The sequence below is a fragment of the Esox lucius genome, chromosome 19 (assembly GCF_011004845.1).
Source record: "Esox lucius isolate fEsoLuc1 chromosome 19, fEsoLuc1.pri, whole genome shotgun sequence".
NCBI lineage: Eukaryota > Metazoa > Chordata > Actinopteri > Esociformes > Esocidae > Esox > Esox lucius.
The window spans coordinates 7,362,439-7,382,896 of record NC_047587.1 but is presented as its reverse complement, the minus strand read 5'-3'; the positions used below and the strand labels follow the sequence as shown (position 1 = coordinate 7,382,896).

General features: G+C 41.3%; 2 protein-coding genes across 10 annotated transcripts in view; one reads left to right on the top strand and one right to left on the bottom strand.

Moving 5' to 3' along the window:
- nav2b (neuron navigator 2b) overlaps positions 1-10,534 on the top strand; it is a 94,887-nt gene extending 84,353 nt beyond the window's left edge. For 7 of the 9 annotated variants that reach the window (XM_034288501.1, XM_034288497.1, XM_034288500.1 and 4 more), the window contains 16 exons: positions 297-317; positions 620-634; positions 976-984; positions 1,148-1,317; positions 2,125-2,278; positions 3,371-3,521; positions 4,030-4,127; positions 4,237-4,332; positions 4,450-4,618; positions 5,200-5,435; positions 5,619-5,773; positions 5,897-5,968; positions 7,062-7,258; positions 7,616-7,734; positions 8,062-8,265; positions 8,651-10,534. In XM_034288501.1, the coding sequence (XP_034144392.1) occupies positions 297-317; positions 620-634; positions 976-984; positions 1,148-1,317; positions 2,125-2,278; positions 3,371-3,521; positions 4,030-4,127; positions 4,237-4,332; positions 4,450-4,618; positions 5,200-5,435; positions 5,619-5,773; positions 5,897-5,968; positions 7,062-7,258; positions 7,616-7,734; positions 8,062-8,265; positions 8,651-8,785 (2,001 nt within the window). In that variant the 3' untranslated portion in view covers positions 8,786-10,534. The remainder of the gene's footprint in view (positions 1-296; positions 318-619; positions 635-975; positions 985-1,147; positions 1,318-2,124; positions 2,279-3,370; positions 3,522-4,029; positions 4,128-4,236; positions 4,333-4,449; positions 4,619-5,199; positions 5,436-5,618; positions 5,774-5,896; positions 5,969-7,061; positions 7,259-7,615; positions 7,735-8,061; positions 8,266-8,650) is intronic. The other 2 variants (XM_020040300.3, XM_013138793.4) reach the window with 1 other exon arrangement.
- Positions 10,535-10,931: 397 nt separating this feature from the next.
- Positions 10,932-14,247, bottom strand: dbx1b (developing brain homeobox 1b). Its single transcript, XM_010883202.3, has 4 exons — positions 13,694-14,247; positions 13,384-13,488; positions 11,855-12,057; positions 10,932-11,556 (listed from the first exon to the last, which is right to left on the bottom strand). Exons 1-4 carry the CDS (start codon positions 14,046-14,048, stop codon positions 11,245-11,247), a joined length of 975 nt encoding a protein of 324 aa, XP_010881504.2. The 5' UTR covers positions 14,049-14,247; the 3' UTR covers positions 10,932-11,244.
- Positions 14,248-20,458: the final 6,211 nt, after the last annotated feature.

Genomic DNA, 20,458 nt, shown 5'->3' with positions numbered 1-20,458 from the left:
TCTGTGACTCTCTTTGTTAATCTGTCTTGAACACAGACTCTGTGTCACAATGTCTGTCTGTCTTTTCTATGTCTGTCTATGACTTTCTATCACTGTCTGTGACTCTGTCTGTTACTGTGTGTCAGTGGATCTGTCTGTCACACTGTGTTTGTGTCTCTGTGACTCTGTCTGTCACTCTGTGTCTGTCACTCTGTGTCTGTCACTCTGGGCCTGTCACCCCCTGTGTCTGTCTGTCCATCTGTCTGTCTAATCTGTAATGTGTTTTCACTTTTCCCTCCACTGCTCATTTTGCCCAGACTCCATGTGCCGGAGCAAAGGTGAATATCGTTGTGCTTATTAGCGAGCTGCACTAGGACCTAGACTTTACGGTGAGAGGTGTGTGGTGTTCTCTTATGGCACGTGAGAAACTGCAGAGAAGTTGCACGGCACTGCGAAATGCTTTGTCGTCTGCAATCTGTTAGTTTGGAGTTGCAGCCTTAAAGCAGGTAGTATGTGTACAGTTTCTGCCTGTAGAGGTGTGATGGTTCAGCAGTGCTCATGCTAACCTACCAAGTCCATTTAAAATGTTTGTGTTCTTTTGTCCTGATATAAAAATGCTATTGCGTGTGCTGGAGGAAAGGTGAAAGACGACTATGTACGCAGGCTGTCCACAGTGCTGACTAGTAGCTACATGTTGGTTAAAAGAACTAACGTGGAGTGATTGGCTGTCTGACCACCAGGGGGCAGACGAGTGTGAACGTGTTAAAACTAAGAAATCTGAGTGTTAATGGTATAGTAGTCATAGTAATTAGTAAGATGTTGTCTGTGATATCCAATATGTTTGTCGCTAGTAGCCTGGTCCTTATTCCCAAAACATACCCCCCCCCCCCCCCCCCCATCGGCTTTATTGTCTCTGATCGAAACGCTCCGACTGATCAATGATCAGGATGTTGTCTGTCTGTCTTCTCCCCACTGTGCTCTCCTACCGTACGGAAGGTTTATGAGGTAAGATGTACACAGCCTGTCAGAAAGGAATATAATTGCTTCATTAAATGGAGAAAGTGAAAGAGTAGGCGTGTATCACTGCTTTGTGATTTAAATGGATTTACTATGCACTCACGTCTGTTCTCCTCCTTCTCCCCGCTCCATGCCCTGGTCCTGGCTACAGCTGCGGAGCTCCTTCAAGCAGGCATTTGGGAAAAAGAAATCGCCAAAGTCTGCGTCCTCCCACTCAGACATTGAAGAGACGGCCGACGGTTCCCAGCCCTCCTCACCCCAGCTAACTACATATAATGGCTCCTCCACCCCCATGGTCCGGACCTCTCAGTCCAACTCTCTGTGAGTCCCTGGGCCCAGACCATTAGACAAATAGCGGAGTCAGGCCACCATCTGGGTGCCTTTTTCAGTAGTGTAACATGGTGAGAGATAAACAAATATTCTGGCATAATGGCCACATGTTGAATTTGACAAGGGATAACATGCTTGTCCATCCCCAAGGGGAATATCTAACAGTGGTCTAAGTTCATGACAGGTGGGGAGAATTACTTTAAAATTGGCAGAGATATTTTAAGTTTAAATTAAGTTTGAGTCAAGTTGACTCACTCTGCCTTGCTATTGTGAATACTGCTCTATGAGATTTTACAGGATATGCTCTAAAGCAGTGGTTCTCAAACAATGGTAGGTGTACTACTGATGGTATGCAGAGCTCCCTTTAGTGGATATATATTCAATGAAATGTTTTCTGAGGTGATACGCGGTGCTAAATGTTTTCTGAGGTGATACGCAGTGTTAAATGTTTTCTGAGGTGGTACGCAATGTTAAATATTTTCTGAGGTGATACGCGGTGTTAAATGTTTTCTGAGGTGATACGCAGTGTTAAATGTTTTCTGAGATGGTACGCAGTGTTAAATGTTTTCTGAGGTGATACGCAGTGTTAAATGTTTTCTGAGGTGGTACGCAGTGTTAAATGTTTTCTGAGGTGGTACGCAGTGTTAAATGTTTTCTGAGGTGGTACGCGGTGTTAAATGTTTTCTGAGGTGATACGCAGTGTTAAATGTTTTCTGAGGTGGTACGTGGTGTTAAACCTTTGAGGACCACTGCTAAATGACCTCCTGAACTAACCAGACGCATGTGTCTCATGTGCAGGATCTCCGAGTGCACGGACAATGAGGCGGAGGCAGTGATGGTGCTCCGTAGTGAGCTCAGAGACAAGGAGATGAAGCTGACTGACATACGTCTGGAGGCCCTGAGCTCCGCCCACCAACTGGACCAGCTCAGGGAATCCATGAACCGCATGCAGGTAAGGGCCAGGTGTTTTTTTCCTGACCTTGTGAGCTGGCACGTGACATCAGCCATCACATTTCTGGTGTGTTCCTGGTCAAGGTTTGCGAAGGAACACCCTTGAAATGTGATGGCCGATGTCATGTGGTCTTAGGTGGTCCAGCGGTCTGGTTCGCTGCCTTTGTTGGACGTATGCCCTGCGCGTGAGTCCGGCCCAACTCCTACTTTCTCTACCCACTTTCCTGTCCAATAAAGCTTAAAAAGTCAATGTGCCTCTGCTGGAGGATGCCAGAGACACATTGATATCAGTGGTAAACCGCTGTGTCCTAACCCGCTGTGTCCTGACCAGCTGTGTCCTGACCTTCTGTGTTCTAACCAGCTGTGCTCTAACCTGCTGTGTTCTGACCAGCTGTGTCCTGTCCTTCTGTGTTCTAACCAGCTGTGTCTTAACCAGCTGTGTTCTAACCTGCTGTGTTCTGACCAGCTGTGTTCTAGCCAGCTGTGTCCTGACCAGCTGTGTCCTGACCTTCTGTGTTCTAACCAGCTGTGTTCTAACCTGCTGTGTCCTGACCTGCTGTGTTCTGACCTGCTGTGTCCTGATCAGCTGTGTTCTAACCTGATGTGTTCTAACCAGCTGTGTTCTAACCTGCTGTGTTCTAACCAGCTGTGTCCTGACCAGCTGTGTCCTGACCTTCTGTGTTCTAACCAGCTGTGTTCTGACCAGCAGTGTTCTAACCTGCTGTGTTCTGACCTGCTGTGTCCTGACCAGCTGTGTTCTAACCTGCTGTGTTCTAACCTGCTGTGTTCTAACCAGCTGTGTTCTAACCAGCTGTGTCCTGACCTGCTGTGTCCTGACCAGCTGTGTTCTAACCTGATGTGTTCTAACCAGCTGTGTTCTAACCTGCTGTGTTCTAAGCAGCTGTGTTCTAACCTTCTGTGTTCTAACCAGCTGTGTCCTGACCAGATGTGTTCTGACCTGTGTCCTGACCTGCTGTGTCCTGACCTGTGTCCTGACCAGATGTGTTCTGACCTGTGTCCTGACCTGCTGTGTCCTGACCTGTGTCCTGACCAGATGTGTTCTGACCTGTGTCCTGACCTGTGTTCTGATCAGGCTGAGATGGAGAGACTGAAGTCAGAGAATGACCGTCTGAAGATGGAGAATCAGGGCAGCTGCAGCAAGGCCGCCTCCCAGCCATCAGTGATGTGTCCCTCAGCAGGCCAGCCCCAGCATGGCCTCCCTCTGACAGAGTCCACAAGCCTCGGTAAGTGGCCGTTTAAACATAGACGACTTCTCCTTGAATGAAACTTGTTTCTTTTTTCTTAATAGCTGTAGATTTCATCTTATTCCAGGCTACTGTTGCAGGTGTCTTTTTCCGTCTCCTCAGCTTTAAACTAACTATTTATGTAAAAGGCTATATTGATTCAGCATTAGTTTCTTTAGACAGAAAACACCAGTCTTCGGGATATGCTGGTGACACTCAACATAATGAATTTTTAGTAACACCAATCCTGACAGTGTACTGAAGTCCCTCCTCACTTCAGGCATGTTATCAGAACAACGTTGCACTGATCTAATTTGCAATTTGGGTGGCGGTGGCATCTCCATCAATTTGGTTCTGGGATGTCTGAACTGGATCCTGTTGGTCACGTAAACTAGGCTTATGTAAGCGAGTGTGAGAGCGTGTGTATGTATGTGTGTGTGCGCGTGCGTGCGTGCGCAGACGTGTGTGTGTGTGGCAGTAGGTAACATCTATGGCCCTTTCTCTGTAGACATGCTGTTAGAAGACAACGCGGACGGTAGCTCATGGAAAGAAGGGCGGCTTGTCAAGGTGGTCGTAACTCTAGATGAGCGCGCCAGGTGGAAAGAGGTGCGTGACTCCTTCAGGACCCCCGCCCCCCCCGGAATTACCACGGATACCAAAAATGTTTTTTAACGTCGACAATATCTCGCCGTCCATTCTTCGGCGTGTCTTATAGGCGAGTAGACCTCGACGCTTCCTGGTTGGTTGCATCGGTGTCAGTGGGAAAACCAGGTGGGACGTCCTGGACGGGGTGGTACGACGTCTCTTCAAGGTAAACCAGCACACACCGGACTGACGTCTGGGTATTGGTCACGCCGTTGGTTACCTCCTGCATCTGATGTTTGATCGGTCCGCGGCCTTTCGTCTGACATGTGTCCTGGCCCTGCAGGAGTACATTAGCCACGTGGACCCAGTGAGCCAGCTGGGTCTGAACTCAGACAGTGTCCTGGGCTACAGCATCGGGGACATCCGTCGCACCGCCGGGGCGGACACCCCTGAGCTCCTGCCCTGTGGATATCTCGTAGGGGACAGTGACACCATCTCGGTCTCCCTTAAAGGTACGAGCAGGAATGGATTGTTCTGAACTTTGGGTTGGTTAGTCAGATGTATTTTACGAGGCACTTTTGAAATCTCCGGCAGTTGTCACAGAGGCAGGGAAAGGCAGGGACCTAGGAAGAAACCTAGAGAGGAGCCGCGCTCTCTGGGTGACCAGTCCGCTTCTGGGAGTGCTGAGTGAAGATTGTAAAAACATGTTGCAATTCCAAGGCTGAATTGTTCATCCTGATATTAAAGACTCAGCTGACCAGCGGCTGAATGGACATAGGCCACGCTGAAGATATGAGGCTTTAAGTTTGAGACACAGTCTGTGTCTTTCAAGTGGATCTGCTGAACATTCCACAAAACAAATGATTCGTAGGGAACTGGCCGTCGTCCAGCTGTTTAGTTAGACGTTCTACGTAGCTTAAGGACCCCTGCGTCTTGTGACAGAAGGGTGAGCTTACTGTGGCAGGACACGTTCTGAGAGATCAATACGTAGTTTGCACTAGTTGAAGTTTGTTTAGTGCCGTAGATCTACAATAATTCGATGCCTAAAAAGTGACCCAGTCCTCTGTGTTCCTGCGCCGCCCCCTGCCTGCAGGTGAATGCGAGCACAGCCAGGACAGCTTGGTGTTTGAGACACTGATCCCCAAGGCCCTGCTGCAGAGCTACGTGTCCCAGCTCCACGAACACCGCAGGATCATCTTGTCCGGCCCCAGCGGTACCGGGAAGAGCTTCCTGGCCAGCCGATTGGCCGAACACGCCGTGTTGAGTGAGGGAAGGGAGGTGACTGCCGGGACCGTTGTCACGTTCAACATCGACCACAAGTCCAGCAAGGTCCGTCACACCGTCATGCCTTCAGTTCGTAGTGTTCCCTGGACCTGTTGGGGCACATTGTACATGGCAGTTACTGGAACATTTGAACAGCTCGACCCGTCATTAGTAATGCACCGCTGTATGGGACATGTGTGTGGCGCGCGTGGAGGTGCTCAGTTTGTTCCTCTGTTGGTTTCTGTCCAGGAGCTGCGTCAGTACCTGCTGAACCTGGCTGACCAGTGCAGCGGCGTGACTCCGGGCCGCGTCATGCCCCTGGTGGTCATCCTGGACAACCTGCACCACGTCAGCTCTTTGGGAGAGGTCTTCAATGCACTGCTGAGCTGCAAGCAACACAGCTGGTAAGATGTCAAAGATGTCACACACACACACATGAAGATGTATCACACACACACACACACCCAAACTTTGTGTTTAATTTCTTGCCTTTTGAATCCTGAATTTGTTTTCTTATTTGTTTCCAGTCCTTATATCATTGGAACAATGAACCAGGCCACATCCTCCACTCCCAGCCTGCAACTTCATCATAACTTCAGGTACGCCATGCACCAGCAGAGAGAACTCAGGTCGTTAGATTGCAACTTAAGTCGTTTGTGGTTTATTGATAATAACACTTGCATAAAAGTATCACCCTTTCTAAAACGAGTTGGTTATCATTTATATTTAATCCTCCAGAAACAACAGCTCAGACATACTGGATTGATTGATAATAAAGGACTGCTTTGGGATTTTTATTGCATTTTCATTGTTAATGTCTCTGCACAATAATGGTGAACTTATATATACATTAATCAATTATACAGTGGGGATAGAAAGTCACCAACACCTTTTCAAAATGCTCACCTTTAGTTGCGTTACAGCTTAAATTAAATCTAGCTTTATTTACACACGGTAACCCACAATAATTGTAAATGAATTCAAATTAAAACAGTAAAATACCCTATTTGAGTAGACTTTGTTTTTCACTTCATTTTGAGGATTACAGTGTGTAAATAATGCCGGAACAAATCTGATGTAATGTGCTTTTATTTCAGGCAACTAAAGTAGAACATTTTGAAAGGGACTGGTGACTTTCTGTCCCCACTGTATTTGATTAGGGTGGTCTACAGCTCCAAGAAGCTGCTTCTGATGCACAAAGCCCGGGTTAAAAACTGACCCGCTGCCCTTTCAGCTAATACTCTCTCCTCTAGATTTCCCCACTGACCCTATCCATAAAGCTTACAAATTCTAGAGGTTGTATTTTATAAATAAATATACTATTTTAACCATGTTAACTATTTTAAGTAGCTTACCTGACAAAGATACTACCTAACAAAGTGGTTGAGGAGCCACAAAATAAAACAAAGAAATAAATGTCAAATTATAATGAATCATTTTGTCATTTAGTGTCGTTGTCATGTAGCCCCCACACGAGGGCAGTATTTATACATTAATATTAAGTTTGCGTTTACGCTGAACTTTGTGTAATAATTATTTCAGCTATGAAAAAGACCACTTAATGGTAACAAAGATCAGAATTGGGAGGCCTGTTTAAACGCGGCCCCACTCTGCCTCAGCGCCATGCGAGTGGTCTATGTTCACTGATCATCTCTGTTGGGTGTGGTTCCTGTGTGGGGCGGTCCCGTCTAGGTGGGTGCTGTGTGCCAACCACACTGAGCCAGTGAAGGGCTTCCTGGGTCGGTTCCTGAGAAGGAAGCTGATGGAGACAGAGATCAGCAGCCGTCAGCGCAACGCGGAGCTGGTGAGGATCATCGATTGGATGCCTGCTGTGTGGCATCACCTCAACCACTTCCTGGAGTCGCACAGCTCCTCTGACGTTACCATTGGTGAGATCCTTTGGAAATACAATTCATTGTTTGTTTTTTTGTTCTGCATTGTGATGCCATGATTTGAAACACTGTTTGAGAGATGTCGATTCAGCGTCGGAGGTTCCTGCTTCCAGTGCATGTGCACCGTTTTAACGTGGGTTCTAATCCACTCCACTGCCTTTTCAGGAAAAAAACTCCCTCAAATGACTTTCCCCACGGTCTCTACCAAATAAACCACAGAAATGCACTCTATCATATAAAGCACAGAAATACACATATACAATATGAATGCATGTCTTTTTTTTGTACATCTGAACATTTTAAGGAAACAACAAATATAATGGACATGTTGTCTTGTCCCCCCCCCCCCAACAGGGCCTCGTCTCTTCTTGTCTTGTCCCATGGATGTGGAAGGCTCCAGAGTGTGGTTCACAGACCTGTGGAACTACTCCATCATTCCTTACGTGCTGGAGGCGGTCCGAGAGGGCTTGCAGGTACAATGAGGAAGCTGAAATGTTTCATGAATATACATTTGCAGTACGACAAGTCCTTAGAACATTTGTAATTGAACAAGGCCTTGGAACACATGTGGTAGGACAAGGCCTTAAAATATTGTATGTTTATAGTTTACAGTTTTTAAGGAAAATCACTGAGTGGTTAGCCTTGTTCTAACCGAGCCGTCCGTCCATCTGTCTGTCTGCCTGTCTCTTCGCTTGTCTCTTCGCCTGTCTCTCTGCCTGTCTGTCTCTCCACCTGTCTGTCCGTCCGTCCGTCTGCCTGTCTCCCCATCCGTCCGTCTGTCCGTCCGGCCGGCATTCTAGCTGTATGGGAGAAGAGCTCCGTGGGAGGACCCAGCGCGGTGGGTGATGGAGAGCTACCCCTGGGCAGCCAGCCCCCTGCAGCAGGAACGGCCACAACTGCTGCAACTCCGGCCTGTCGACGTGGGGTTGGACGGGCACTGCCTCTCTAAAGACGGACACCCTGGCCAGCAGCTTCCCCAGGGAGACACTGACACAGATCCCCTGGTTAGTTGACCTGAGGCATATACGGTTCGCCCTGTAAACTTTGGTCAGGGCAGCCAATTTCCCATTTTGAATATCATGGGCTCCACGACTTGCAGGGATGTTTGGGAGTTCATCAACTAAGGAAGTTAGTCCGTTTTGAAGCATGTTTCGGCCTGTGTTCCATATATTACACATGTTAAGGTCTATGACTTGGGTTGGGGGAAAAACTACAGATCACAGGTCAGGATATTCAGAATGATTTAATAGTGGAATACTTGGAGAAGTTCTTTTAACAATGATCTACTCTCCTTGGAAGGGCTTTATGAGTGTATGTGTGTGTACGTGTGCATGTGTGCGCGTGCGTGTGTGTGGGGCTCAACCTAACTGACCTGGATCATCTCCACAGATGAACATGCTGATGAGGCTGAAGGAGGCGGCCCACTGCTCCGGCAGGGCTCAGAGTTACCACAGCGACTCAAACAGCAATCATGATCACCATGACGACACCATTCTGGACTCATCACTGGAGTCCACATTATGAGTCTCCCTCTGTCCAGTGACACGTATCCTAACTGGAGATACCTTTGATTGCCCAGTCATGTGAATGGAAAACTAATACTATGTCCTTTGTGCAATTATGAATGTACACGTAAGAAAATAGAACTCTGTGACTTCAAATGTTTAGGTTGTCAGAACTTGATTAAATAGCTCCAGCTAACTGCTTAACGCTGGGTTATAATGGCAGAAATGGGTGCTGGTAGCCCAAGATGCGTATCATCGTAAACGTTACGCTACCTGAATAGATTCAAATCGGTCAATTTTCTCTTTTCCGTTTTTTAAGGCTTTGTTTACAATCTCATGCGAAGACAGACAGCCAACCATAGAAACGAATGACGTAATATGTGACACATTACAGTATGTGATATCAAACAAGTTGCCTTGACTGTGAACGGACACAGGCTATAGCTAATGTAGTCAAAACTACATTGACTCAGTTGTACAGAGCTCCGCCTGGGTGTGCATTTCCTCAGTGTAAAGACACAAATCATTTAAGGTGCTTAACTTTCAAAGGATGCCTTGCTACTTTTGTATCAGTGGTGGTGACATGCATTGACAATGCCTTTGATTTACACATTTGCTATAGAGGATGTGTAGTGTTCAGGTGCTTCTATCTTCTTCAGACTTTGAAGGATATATTTCCACATCAATGACAACATTTTCAAGGCGTTTGTTAAGGATTTCTTTGTAGTCAGTGTTACTTTTTAGATTTCTGGTGCTCTGCAGATTAAAATTTGAACTTATTGACAGTAAATGTTTTTTTGTACGACCACATGAGGATTTCAGAAAGTGTCCCAACCGTGCTGACCTATTGTTTGGCTCTAGACAGACCTCCGTCTCAGCATGGAATGTTCCAACCCAGTGTTTCTATGCATAGAGGCAATTTAGACATGTGGACCCACATCTGAAAGGTCCCAACCTAGAAAGGGATCAGAGCGAACGCATGGCTTTCAGGCGGCAGGCTGGCGTGTCCAGTCCTCCTCTCCGGAGAATTAGCACAGGGTCCATTTGCATCAAGTGTTAATGGGACTTTCAGTGTTGCTGTATTGGAGTGACTAGGCTTTATTTCCTCATAAGATGGAGTGTTCTCAGAGTGGCTCGAGCAACGACGAGGTACCACTTTGGGTGCTCCCTCTCACAATGTACCCATTATATACTGTTTATCCTCTGAGTGTTCTCGGTAACACTTTCTATGCAACATTCATTTAGAACTTCACAATGAAACCAAAAAAATATATAATGTGCTTGTATTTCTAAGTATTGCCAAGATTTGTATTGCAGGTGCATTCGTCTGTAAATGTTTTTTGCAGGGTTTTCATTTTCAGGATCATATCTTAAATTTTAAAGGGTGATTGAAGTAGAAATCTAAATGTTTGTCTCTTCTTGGCCCCATAGTTTGGATGTTGGAATGTTGTGAAAAGGAGTTTTATTGAATCTAGTTGTTTAAAAGTGATGAATAATTATTTGATATGTGAATTTTCCGTGTGTAAAAAAAAATGTATTTGTATGTAAAGATGTAAATATATGATCCAAATCCACATTTTGAAAACATTTTATAGAGCTCTTTTGCAGAACTAGACAGTAGGTCATTTGTGTAGTCGGGTTTTCTCCATACAGTGTTGGATTGTTCTTTTGATTTTTATTTGATGTGAGAATGAGATTAACTCTGTTCACAAAACTGTGCTTTTTATCTTTAGAGAAATCAATAAAACAGTGGAAATTTTGTACGCTTTATTTGACCTCCATTTTATTTGTTTTAGATATTGTTCAACAACATTGTGTTACTTTCCCATCAAAGTAGTATCATTGTTGGAAATTGTTTAGTCTTTTGTAAATAATATTTACTATGGTGTTTTGCCCTGTTTTAATGTGAAACCAGGATGGAGGGATAGTTACTGCATGTTATTGTCAGTTCTAAGGCAATAGAAGACTCAGCACTCTTTATACTCAGTGAAAAGCAATGTGTTTTTCAGTTGTTATTTTTTTTTGATCAATTTCAAGTAAGCAAGTTTTCTTCGGTTTCTATTTTTATTTGAAAAAATACTCTCAAAGTACAAACAATTAAACAAAGCATACAAATAATATATGTATTTTTAAGTTATACATTTAACATCTACATAGATTAAAGACATTGCATCTAATGTAAGTCAGGTATAATCATCTTGGTATGAAAATGTCTCTTAAAAAATATGGTACAAAATATAGTACAAAGAGCAAAAGCTGTAAAAATACAGCAAATTTAAATGAATCCCTTAACAAGTACTATTATCTCTTCCACAACCAATACGACTACCTACGTTTACATATACAGTAGGAGGATTGGTTACATCACAGACAATATGAGCTCAAATTAAAGAATGCATGGGTCTCATTTGGATAATGTCAATATATAATATATGTTCAAACAACGTTATACAAAGATAATTTATGTATTATTTACACCTAAGACACGGTAATCTCTTCATCATCTGACTCGGAGAAATCGGAGTGCTTGCTTGAGTTGCAGGGCGAAGAGAGATGAGACTCCACACTGTTCAAAAGTTCGCGCTCTGATGGTGAGTGACAAAATGCCGCGAGCGGGCTGCCCCGGTACGCGTCCACCTCCTCGCAGGACTTCTTGCCCACGTCACTGAGGTCCGGATGAGGATTCGTTTTAGTTGGGAGCGTTTGCTCCCTGCAACCTCCCGACGATAACAACTCCCTCTCTTTTGAATTTCGCCATTTCATTCTTCGGTTCTGGAACCATATTTTCACCTTGGAGGATACATTTATTATAAGGATACATCTAACAATGTTTGACTGTTGTAGCATTATTTTGCATCTCATGTCATTAAAACTATAAAATAGGCTATATTAAGATTACACTTGATTGGAACCCCTAAACGTATGCATTTATTATATTCTACATATATAGGCTACATATACATATATATTTATATACGCCTATATACACCCAAACATATATATATATATATATATATATATATATATATATATATATATATATATATATATGCCTATATACACCCAAACAACAATATTTAGGCTTTACCTGTGAGTCTTTAAGACCAAGTTTTGCTGCCAGCTTTTTTCGGTCTGGTTTGCTGATGTATTTCTGTTTCTGAAACATTTTCTCAAGGGCTTTGCGCTGGACATCAGAGAACACAGCCCGTCGTAACATCCCCCTCCTGGGTTTTCCTCTTGCTGCCAGCGGCCATGAAAAGGTACCCGGGATAGGAACCACTGAAGACGATGCTACAGTAAAACGGAAAACAAAGGTTACGATTAGCATTATATTGTCAATCAAGGAAATGCACACATAGGCAAGTGGTACACTAGTCTTCTTTTTAAAGGTTGTGGGTGTTTAAATGTGTATTAAAGCAACTTATTTTGCAATCTAAAGCAGAGTCTGTACAAGTCTATAAATATTAACAGTTTTATTTTATTTGAATTTTTTGTTCTTTAATGAAATCCGCTTGAATTGCTTCGATGCAGCTAATTAGCACATTGCTTGGTCCCTTATAGCATTGGTATGGTAAAAAGGCAGAGTGGGCCTATCCCTCTCGAAAGCACCAATGAAAGATAGAGGAGCTAATGAGGCGTGAACGGTAATTGTCTAGTAATGAACTAACAGAAAAAAGGCTTAGGACAGGCCGCTAAAGCCATATATTACTGCAACAAAGGAGATTTACACTTTCAAACTAAACACAACTGAATGCCAAGATCATTTTGAGAACAGGCAACTAATGTCTGGGCCCTTTTTCTGCCCCCACATCATTTTTCGTTAAATGAACACGGAAGTTATTCAGGCGGAATTTGGGTTGCTCCCAAAAGAAGCCGTTTTAACCTAGATTATCTGCAATTTATACCATTGCCGTTTTAGATTAATATCACCACGATCTTGTTATGATGTATACAAAGTATGTTTTCATTTGTATTAAATAATATCTAAACATCTTGAAATTTGCCGCATATATTGCGTCATTAGGATGCTCTAAATCTATCATGAATTTGAATCGCATGACTCCAGGCTGCTATGCTATGTTTGCTAACTTTTATCACAACAGAACTATCCATAAACACGCATAACACTATGAGGTCTTGTGAGAATATTGAAAAAGTGAATAGCCCCTAATGGAAAATTAGTCCATGACTGGTAAATGCCTATCAGCAGCATGGTTAAGTCAACGTCGGGTCTGTGTGTGGCTGCCCGAAGGGAGCTGACCAATTGGTCATGGTGCTGAAAGCTTTGTAAGTTATCAGTAGCTAAGTGCACTGGCTCGGTGGGAAAAAGAAGCAGTGAAGAGAGCCAGCAGCTTCCTTGTGAGAGGGGATCCGCCTCAAATTTAGACCATGACAATTCCGGCTAATTTGTAGATTAGGGGAACCGATGCAAAATGTCAGCAGTCACTGCCTCTGCTAAATAGGGCTTCAAATTGGCGAGACTGATTCCACGATGTTCTACGGCTTCCAACCTCTGAACTGTTGGTTGTATTCCCCCTAGGTTCACCAATAAAGGCAGATTGTTCTTAGGCACCACAACACCCGCTGAATACATGACAAATGGTTAAGCGGGTTTACCTGGAAAATATGAAGCTCTGATGAAGGGTTGAAACGATCCATCAAAATACGGCAGAGGGAAGGCTTTTGCGTGCATGGCATGATGCATCGACGGTGGAGACGATACTGTGATTCAAAATAAAACAATACAATACATTGGTTGAATGTTATTTTGTTTTTGATATCCCATAAACAAAAGAATAAAGAGAATAGATCTAAAATATTGACTTAATTGTCATAATGTCCACCATCGCATGCAGCCATGTAACACACGTCCTGTTTATAAATCTAGGCTACTGCGTTAACTTCAGCGTGTAATTTCCTAGCTTACCGTTTCTCGTTGATGGTGCTAGGATGGCATTTACTCCAAACTTAAGGTAGTTGGGATCGTTGTTGATATAGAGTGAGGTCTGAGGAGAACCCGTTCTGGTCTGTGTTGAAGTGATGTCAGCGTGGTTACTGCTGGTCAGCGTGGTGGCTCCGGATGCGGGAGGAGACACGCTGGGTGACGGAATCGTTCGGTGCAAGTAGCTGACTGGCCGGCTGATCCGCAACAGGTCCTCCACCAAAAAGCTCGAGTGAGCAGCAAATGCTGAATGTAAGGACTGTGGCAGAGAGAGAGGAGGCGGCGGTCGACGTAGACTAGGGTACATAGCGTGAGGCGCAAGTGCACTGGGGAACATCATCGCTCCGTTTAGGTGTTAAGGAAAGTTTATTGTAAAGACCCGTTTAATCTAAATGGGTTCGCCTATATGATCCAAGTGGAAAGATTCAGTTCTCTTCTGGCCCTTCCCTCTAGAAGAAGGGTTTTATAGTGGACCGTTAGCAAAGCCCTTTCGAAACTGACAGCCTAACAATGAAGTTCAACAAAGTTCTCGACGTGAGTTTCTTTCATAGGAAATTCAGTGCCCCCTGATTGGTCCGAAGAAGCAATTTATGATTGGATTAGACTTCATAAGCAAGCGCCAGACAATGTCCTTTTAACAAAGAAAGTGTAGTCATCAATTTTGCATACTGACCACTCTTTGGTAGTTCATTGCTTTTAATGTGATAACGGTTGCAACACATACAGGCTAATTAAAAGGCTATTTTTTTTTCTGCCAACGTTGGATTGTCAATAGAGGGGTAATAAATGGAATCTATCAGATGAATTTAAGCTCGGACTTTTGAGAGTAACTGAGCATATGCCGATTCCTTCATTTCTAAGGACGTGTCGCAGGGTGTTTACTTAACCATAAAAGTTTATTGTATTGAGTGATGTAATTATGCTGTTTAGCAATAGATTGCCCATTCCGCAATCTCTTGTATTCAAATATTGTTGTTTTTGGACCATTGGTTTATTATTAGACAATTATGGTTATTTGTAAGATTATATGCCTATTACTGTGTCTGCTTTATATGACCCTTTTCTCTCGTAGTCTTAAAGCTGAGTAGCCTATAAATATTTAGCGAGATTTTATAACCACAATATGCCGTCGTTAACAATTTGTTTCTCTCAGTGAAAAATCTGACAGTTTTCTTGTCAGAGCATATTAAAAGTGTGTTAAAACTTTGAATCTGAGAGATCCCAATTCATGTCGATCGTCCCTGCGCTGAAAATAGTGCAGCACTGGCGGTAGGGCTCTATCCTCTTATCCATGAAGGAGGCCAACTGTCACCCTCTCAACTTCTTTTTCTTTTCTTTCCTTGACACAAATCTTTCTGAAAAATCGTATTATTAAACTTGATTTGAATAGACTGTTAGCCTTTAATGGAAGTGCATTTGTGCAGTGACACAATAGATGAAACGGTTTTAAATTTAATGGCTGAATTTATTATGTAAGTTATAAAACAAAGAACGCTGTGTTCTGTTTCCAAGCTCAAAACGGAAGGCATAAATGATTACTGCGCTTACTTGCAATTTAGTGGGGTTAATTTATTTTATTATAAGTTATATAAATAATGATGAAATTAACCCTTTCTGTATGATAAATATTTTCTAAGCTCGAGGGCCTTAATTTCAATTTAGAATGTATGACAGTTACAGGCGTTGTCATAAATCACCAAAAACAGATCTTTTTGATATAACAGCTAGTTTATCTTGTTATTCGGTTATTATATATTTAAATGATTGATTTAAATAAAAAATTGTAAAAGAACAAATCATATCGAAAAGTCCAATAAAAATAATCTCGGACTCTTCCAAAACATTCTAGGAAATCCTATAGGCCTACTATTTTTTATTGGAATCCTAAAGATATTATCGACTAGGTTGCTTCTGTGAGTATTTGTATTTCTTTCTTTTTATAACTGCTTTTTTTAAAAGAGAGCGACAGGCATGCGTTGTTTAGGTAGGTCAGAACCATGCTGTGCAACACGTGGGTTCATTTAATAGTATGTGGGTTGTTCTTCAAAGGGAAATAAGTGCATGTAATATTCTCGATGGACAATAACATTTGGCTGGGAAAAAAACATGTTTTTTAACTGGAGGGAATGTCCAGTGTTCCTGTACATCTTTGTAATCAATTATTTTCCAGGCAGTAAAATGACAAGACTAAAAAAAATACTACTAAAAAAATATACTATTTTATTTTAGAAATGTCATTATCTCACGTTTGTCCAAGGAGATAAACATATGGACGAATGCTAACGTCTATGGGTGAAGTATGGGTGAAGCATTAGCAAAATCTTTAAGTAAATTATGAAATGATAACAAACATATAAGAATGGCTCCTGCACAGTGGTAGGGGTAGATATTCATTCCAAATGGTTAAAGTAAGGCTTAAGATTTGGCAATGGTTTAAAAAAAAATACTGAAAAATAAATAAACAATCAAAATACTTGGCATGTATTCTAACTACACCTTCAGGGACTATTTCGCGGACAAATATTAAAACTAGACCTGGTTTAAAATGATATTTCAATTGAGAATCTAGATTGATCTTGTGTTTTTTAGTCCAGGACGGTTAATAGCCTGGGTGTCTGGGAAACCGGCCCACAGAGAGCAAGTCAGCGGGCTATCTTCTCATTGTGATACCGCTCACCATTTCCACTTCTGGTCAGTTTTCATGTCACGTAGACGTTACACCAACCTGGACATGAGTCTATTATTAAAGTCAGTGGGCTGGTTTAATAAAAACATATTTTGGTTTACGTCAAGTATGCAAAATAACAGATATCTTTAAATCCTTAACAAGTCAGTAGCTACACCAGTAGTTAGACTTGATGTTTTGTAGTATGAGGATGTACAAGTGTTCTAGTTAAATAACTATACAATTGGAATTGTATTATTAATTGTATTACTTGTGATTGTTTTATATAAGTATTTTTATAGTGTCAAAGTCAAGACGGAACTTTACAACCTACATTTAAGAACCCCCAACATAGAAAAACTAAGAACAATAAAAAGGTTATAGATACTAGCTAACCGCAGGAGGAAAATTATAAATGCTCATTGATGAAATAGATTATAAAACGGGGGGGAAGTGAACAAAAGAGATTCTTTAAGGAAGATTCTATTTTGAAGTTCTTTCTGTGATCGGTTTGGAGAGGTGAATCCTGAGGCCTGTTGGCTAAGACCTGTGACTAATGTCGTTTGACCGCTGCTCTCTCGGTTTTGTTCTCCTAACCATTCATTTTGAAGTGTTACCTTCACATTTCTTGTTGAAGAGTCAACTCTTATGCTCTAAAAGTGAGTGGAAGCGAAATCCCGCGTGTGTCGATTGATGGCACAGAAGGTAAATCTCCATGAAATTATGCACCATGAGCTTCCCGGGAAGAAAATATGCATACCATGTCAACTACAGCGAAAAAATGTTTTGTAATGATAATTATTTTTATATATATAAAATAATATAGTGTTAATTATTATTATTATTTAACACTATAGCCTAGCCTACTTGCTTTATAAACTGACGGTCTTGTCCGTTAGCCTTTTAGGGTTGATTGAGCTATTGACACTATTTATCCTATTTTCAGGTGAATCCCATTGAACAGGTAGGCTTATATTCTATGCATAGCCCTAGCAGTAATTACATTGTTTGCAGAACTTCCTCTTTTTAAACCACAATCAGATCACTGCAGATTAGCTATTGATGAGGGAAGAACGTCATTTCATGCCTACGTTTGTGGTTTAAGGTTCGTTATCATTTTTGGATGCTAGGTATAGCCTCTTGATTTGGTTGTTTTGCACTTGTCACCTGGACTCGGTATTGAAGCTTCTTACAATACTTTTGAAAATATGCAAATAATTTATTTTCATATTTACCTATTTTTCACGAGTCGTTATATAAACAACTAATTACGTTGTGTATACGCTTAAGCGATTTAAACAGTTCATGTCTGTGTAAACAGGCAACTATTTCTGAATGTAACCGTGAAATCATTCCGGGTTGAACAAAAGTAATTGATCATTACATTTTCGTTTGTCCCATATGGGCCAGACATTATAAGACACATTAACACAGCACCCACCGTCACAGGAAAAATACATCACTGTTATGTTCAAAGCATTTTATTCTTTCACAAACCTTAGAAAATCCCCCTATTGTACAAATCAAGCAGATGGTTTGCAGGAAATATAGCTTAGCCCTAGTGACCGAAACTAATTTCTATAGCTTTCCAAGCCTGGCACGATTGTTTTCCTTTTACCAAATAGAGAGAAACAGCTGGTCGGTCGTTGAATTAAACCCTTTTAATTCCCATTTTAAGATATTATATCCACATAGAAGCCTCACCACCTCATCCATGTCTACAGACACAAGAGGTGTGGCCGCTGCATTGGATTTAAAGTAATACAGTCGTTAACAGCGCCGCATAATCATTTCTCATTTAATGTCATAATTTTTCTGAGGCTTTAGTTTATTCGAAATTATTATTATATTTGATTTTTGACTTTTGTTGCGTCGGGTACTGTACTCCATAGACCAAATAATTTTACGATTTCACGTAAACACTGTAATGTATAATATAGGCTAGCCTGTTCTATTGCCTCGTTATAGTTTCAGCATGTATATAGAAAAACCTTAAAATGACACTGAAAATTCCACCACTTTTTAATCTAATATTATAATTGGTTCATACTTTATTTAGAGAGTTTCAATCTGTAGGTGTTCTACCAACAAACTTTCAACAAATTCCCTTTTGATAAGCAGCTGCTTGCTAATGTTAGGATTAGGTTTAGGTTAAGAATAAGGTTTATGGTAACAGTTAATGTTAGGGTTAGGATAAAGATTAATGTAAGTGTAGCGGTTAGCAGGTTGACAAAATGTTACAGATAGTCAGCAGATAATCTGTAAAGCATCTACACAAACAGTTTTAGGACACTCAAAAGAAACTGCTACCTTAAAGTTTGGAAATGTAAAACATTTCAGTTAAAATATTTTTTTAAATTATTCCAAAAGCTGACTTTAGCAGTGAATTAGGAAGCAAGACAATACACAGTATGCCTTTGGGTAAAAACAAACAGTTGAACTATTAATCATACACTGAACTGTGCTTTTAAACACCAAAAGGCAACTGAGCTGCCATCAATTGACGGGGTGAAAAACGTACCTTTTCTTAAGTTTTGAAGCAAATCATCCTGAGATGTTTTGAAATCAGTCCATGGTCTGTTTAAAAACCACTTAATTAAGAACTGTGATCTGGGATTCTGTTATAGCAACATAGTAAATGGTAAAAAAAAGTCAATAGAATGCAGACTGTTTGGAAATGAAGAAGTACACTATCTTTGCCACAGTCAAAATCTCTGATCTAATAAATAATAATCAAAGCTGTGATGATTTATTTATTGTAACAGGCCCATTCTACATTAATCCCGTCTGGCATGGTTACAATTTCTTCTGCATAAGATTAAAAAAACAAGTCTATTAAGATTTAGAAGTGACTGCTAAATGAGAATTTGTTATAGCTGACAAAGGTGTTCCCCAGGGTTCAATTTTAGGTTAACTATTGTTCACCCTTTATATAAATGATATCTGTAATTCTGTAGGAAACTGTCATCTTTATGTTAATGACAGTACTTTAGACGTCTGCTCCCTCTGTCGCAGAAGCAATTGCATACTTACAGTCTGATTTCCAATTCCTGCAAAATTCACCTGTATATCTTAGGCTGGTATGGTATTAGTAATGATGTTAGTAAAAGCATACCAGCCTAAGACATACAAGTTAGGCTTAGTATGCTATTCTCCAAGCCTCAAAATATAGTTTTGGAGGATCTCAAAATTATAACCCTGTTATAGGATGTCTTCCCTTTTACAAGTACCTGTGAGTCTGTCTAGATGACAAGCTGTAATTTAAAAAGCACATTTCAGAACTGGTTAAAAAGTTAACCCACATATAACGTACATTACACTTAATACTTATACATTTTCTGCCCTACTGCATTTGCCTTCATTGCATTTCTATACATTCTGTTTGTAACATACATATTCTTAATACTTGTACATTTTCTGCCCTCTTATATTTGCACTTCTGGTTAGACGCTAACTGCATTTCACTGTAATATACTCTTACTTGTTCAATTACAATAAAGTTAAAGAATTTAGAATTTATTTATTTTATAGAAACATATCATGCCAGTCATCTCAGCGTAGAAAGGAAGTTGTGCAAAACACCTTTATGTCATTGTTAAATTATGTGGATGGGCTTTACATGCTGATTTGTGGTAAAGGTTTTTATGTTTAATGTTTAATGCATTGAGGGCATGAACATATATTGGTGTTGACATGCATATAAGCACTATACTTCTATACTTTTTACACAACATTGTGTGAAATACACATACAAATAATATATTCCAAGTACTGAGGAGATTCTTAATCATTCCCCCACCATATTTCCCTCACGTGTTTCCATGACATTTGTGTTGTTTGCATGGATGGGAAATCTTTCAAGAAATTGACCTCTAGGACTTAGCAAATAAGAATTATTGCGGTAAGTCAACAAGCTGAAGAGATTGCAAGAAGGTTTTTTTTAGCTACAGCTAGCCCTATAAAATGCCAGATGCTTCTGTACCTCAAGGAAGTCATCTTTAAGTACTGTTCATTAGATTCAGGCGTCTTTTTGTGTGTTGCACTGCATTTTCTGTCTTTGCATTTTTATCAATTTCTTTATGACA